Source organism: Oncorhynchus clarkii, chromosome 22, assembly GCF_045791955.1.
Source record: "Oncorhynchus clarkii lewisi isolate Uvic-CL-2024 chromosome 22, UVic_Ocla_1.0, whole genome shotgun sequence".
In the NCBI taxonomy this organism is placed as follows: Eukaryota; Metazoa; Chordata; class Actinopteri; order Salmoniformes; family Salmonidae; genus Oncorhynchus; species Oncorhynchus clarkii.
The window spans coordinates 46,447,807-46,451,303 of NC_092168.1; the positions used below are offsets into that span (position 1 = coordinate 46,447,807).

General features: G+C 42.2%; 1 protein-coding gene across 1 annotated transcript; it reads left to right on the forward strand.

Annotated features, from left to right (window-relative positions):
• The first annotated feature begins 1,343 nt into the window (after positions 1-1,343).
• On the forward strand, positions 1,344-3,096 carry LOC139380348 (oligodendrocyte transcription factor 2-like). Its single transcript, XM_071122962.1, has one exon. The coding sequence runs from the start codon at positions 1,350-1,352 to the stop codon at positions 2,145-2,147; it is 798 nt and encodes a 265-aa protein (XP_070979063.1). The 5' UTR covers positions 1,344-1,349; the 3' UTR covers positions 2,148-3,096.
• Positions 3,097-3,497: the final 401 nt, after the last annotated feature.

The following is a 3,497-nucleotide window of genomic DNA, read 5'->3' on the forward strand; positions in this document are numbered from 1 at the left end:
TGTGTGTGTGTGTGTGTGTGTGTGTGTGTGTGTGTGTGTGTGTGTGTGTGTGTGTGTGCTGTGCTGTGCGCGCAACGACATGAAACTCACAGTTAACATATTGCAGCACAAAGCTTAATCATTATTCGTTGGTTATTTCCAAGAGCCTGATCGAGTTAGTAATGTCGCTTTCAATTTCACAACAGGAAACAAAAATATTACCGAAGTATACTGTACAATTACGATCATGTTTATTATGATATTTTCTGAGGAATTATTTCGTTTGGAAAAACAAACTAAAAAAAATAAATAACCTCAAATGTAAGCTCATCAAGACGGGAAGCTTGTCATCATAAATAGGCTATTCATAATGACAAGTTAATTGATTTACAGTTTAAATTTAATGTATAGTTTTTGAATACAGCATTACAAAACTCTTCTGCTGTAGAATTCGAAAATAGAGAAAACAGCTCGTTCTTTTCCCACCGAAAAGTCAAACAACAAAAAAAGTGTAATCAATTTCATATTTTTTTTTGCAATGATTGTTATATAATGTCGATGTTACTAAAATAAGATAATGTATTTATATCGTTTAGTGGTGGTCAATACGATTTACTTAGCCTATTTCTTCCTTATCGTTGCTGAAAAATCGACATGCCTAAACAACGTATTTCCCTCACAAAAATGTCATATGCCGAGTGTGTCTAATTCATTCATTTAACGAAGTTCGAATTTCTTTGTAATGACATCAGATTTGAAGACCCCTAACTCCTCCAAGCCTCCTCCCCTCTCTCCGTTCGCAAGATGCCAATTGGCGAATGGATGACAGACAGTCGGAAAAGCCATGGCATTGTCCCGGTGATTTGCCCCCGGATCGTTAAGTCCGCTATAAAACCCTGTCGTCATGCCCGTGCGTGCCAAATGGGCTGTCAGTTGTGATTGGGAGTAACAAGTGGATTGAACAGCGACACTTTCTCTGCACCGAGCTGCGCTCTGCATCTCGCTCTCTCTCTCGGTAGGTTTATTGTCTGCTTTTCGGGATAATATTGATGTCATTTAGGCAGTTGTGATATTTTTTTTGACACAAAATATAGCCTCATCTGAGAATCTTTTTATTTATTTTTTAACTTCATGTGTAGAATAACTTTCAAGAACCTTCTCGTGTCCTTTCGTGGATGTTTTTGTTTACCTTCTCCTGTTTAATCCATTGCACATTGAATTGGTTGTCCCGTGTAGCATCTTCTTATAATCTAGTGACGCGTTTTTACATTTTAATCCTAGTGGTAGTGGAAAATAATCTGATGCTAAATGGTTCGTTTACTTTTCTTTCCGTAGACTATTGCGCTGTCCGAATAAATCTGAGGATCATCATGGACTCCGGTACCAGCCGAGTGTCTAGCCGACCTTCCTCTCCCGATGTGCACGATATGTTCCTGCATGCGATGAAGAAACACATGGTGGGTTTCTCCGGTACTGTCTCGTCCACACAGAGCGACTCTCCACCGGAGATACCCGCGGACATGCGGAGCCTGTCGGATGACGATGATGACATTACCCTGAAAATGCTGTCAAAGAAGGACCGTAAACTGCTCTCGGAGAACGAGCTGCAGGGGATGCGGCTGAAAATCAACAGCCGGGAGCGGAAGAGGATGCACGACCTCAACATCGCCATGGACGGTCTCCGGGAGGTCATGCCTTACGCGCACGGGCCCTCGGTGCGCAAACTCTCCAAAATCGCTACTCTCCTTCTGGCGAGAAACTACATCCTGATGCTGAGCAACTCGCTGGAGGAGATGAAGAGGCTTGTCAGTGAGTTCTACGGCAGCGGCCACCACAGCAGCTTCCACCCCTCCGCATGTGGTACCATGGCGCACACTGGGCCCCTGCCTGGTCATCCGGCGGTTTCCCACGCCTCCCACCCGGTGCACCATCCACTTCTTCCCCCGGCAGTCTCCACGGTTGCCTCTCTCTCTACAACGGGTCTCACCTCGATCAGACCCCACCATGGACTCCTGAAGGCGCCCTCGGCCGTCCCGGGCCCCCTGGGTAGCAGTTTCCATCACTGGGGCGCGGGAATGCCCTGTCCATGCAGCATGTGCCAGGTGCCACCACATGTTTCCGGCATGAGCGCTGTCACAATGTCCAGGCTGACGAGTGACTCCAAATGACTTGAACTCTTATCATAAAACGAGAGAGGGAGAAAAGGGAAATTAACTTTGGGTTGAAGACGTCACAGTGTATATCAGTCCAACACGTTTTTTGTTTTTTATTTATCTGTTGCTGAAATAAATGTTGGATTGAGCCAGCAGAAATGCATTGCTTTAGAAAATGGGAGGAGCGCTACTTACATACCATGTTGTAGCATGATTTAGATACATGTATAAAGGGTGCTTTTCATATTCAGTAAAGCCCGTCACTGTATGCAAACCTATCTCACATGGTGTCTGACGGGAATACACATTATGCGAAGGGCATTACTGATGGCTTTTAATGTCATGTTCTCGATCATTATTTAACTTTAGACTAGCGCATTCCCGAGACAGAATAAACGAAAGTACACTATGTAGGTAAAGCATACGGTATGAGAACACAATGGTAATGTAGATTGTAAATTTGTAGATTCGGATTTCTGTTTGTACGATAGTTTTTATATCAGGCCCTTGGTTAATGTTTGGATTTACACTTTTAGCTTGTGTCTGCTTTCAGCCATGTAGCGCTGGTACCATGTTGCTCCTGCTTCTTCCTCCTGTACCATGTTGCTCCTGTTTCTTCCTCCTGTACCATGTTGCTCCTGCTTCTTCCTCCTGTACCATGTTGCTCCTGTTTCTTCCTCCTGTACCATGTTGCTCCTGTTTCTTCCTCCTGTACCATGTTGCTCCTGTTTCTTCCTCTGCCACTTGTACAATATGTCCTTTCAGTATTTTCTCTCCAACGTCACTGCCGATCCTATAGATGGCTGTTTTCTCATGTATGTTTCCTCTTTCCATGTTTTGTTGTTGTTGCCAAGCATACCCGTCACAACGCACGCAAAGAATGATCACTTCCTTATTTTTTTATAAAAAAAGTGCTAAATTATATTTATTGACTTATTTTGGATGGGATTTCAAATGAATCAATGACGATGATTATGTTGGGATTTTTACATGTTAAATAAAATAAGTTTAATTGACATCGTTCTTTCTCACTGATGTTCCACAGAAATGGTATGAAAAACATACACCGGGCCAAATTACCCCAATATTATCCATTACTACAAATGTAGATATTATCTAAACATCGAATAGGTGACGTAAGCAATAGCTCAACAGTTTGTTCTCCCCGGAAATGTGTATGGAATTTATAGATACAGTCAGACATACGTTTATGTCAAAACTGTGCGTAAAATATATATATATATTTTTTTAAACCTTCAACATTTTATAAAAAACCTAAAGGCTACTTTCAAACAATAGCCAGATGCCTTTTAGAAAATGATTTAGCATACAAAACAAATTAGAGCCACAATACACTAATAAACA

Excerpts from the sequence above, each read along its gene's own strand:
- LOC139380348 (XM_071122962.1), top strand. The coding sequence starts at position 1,350 with ATGGACTCCGGTACCAGCCGAGTGTCTAGCCGACCTTCCTCTCCCGAT.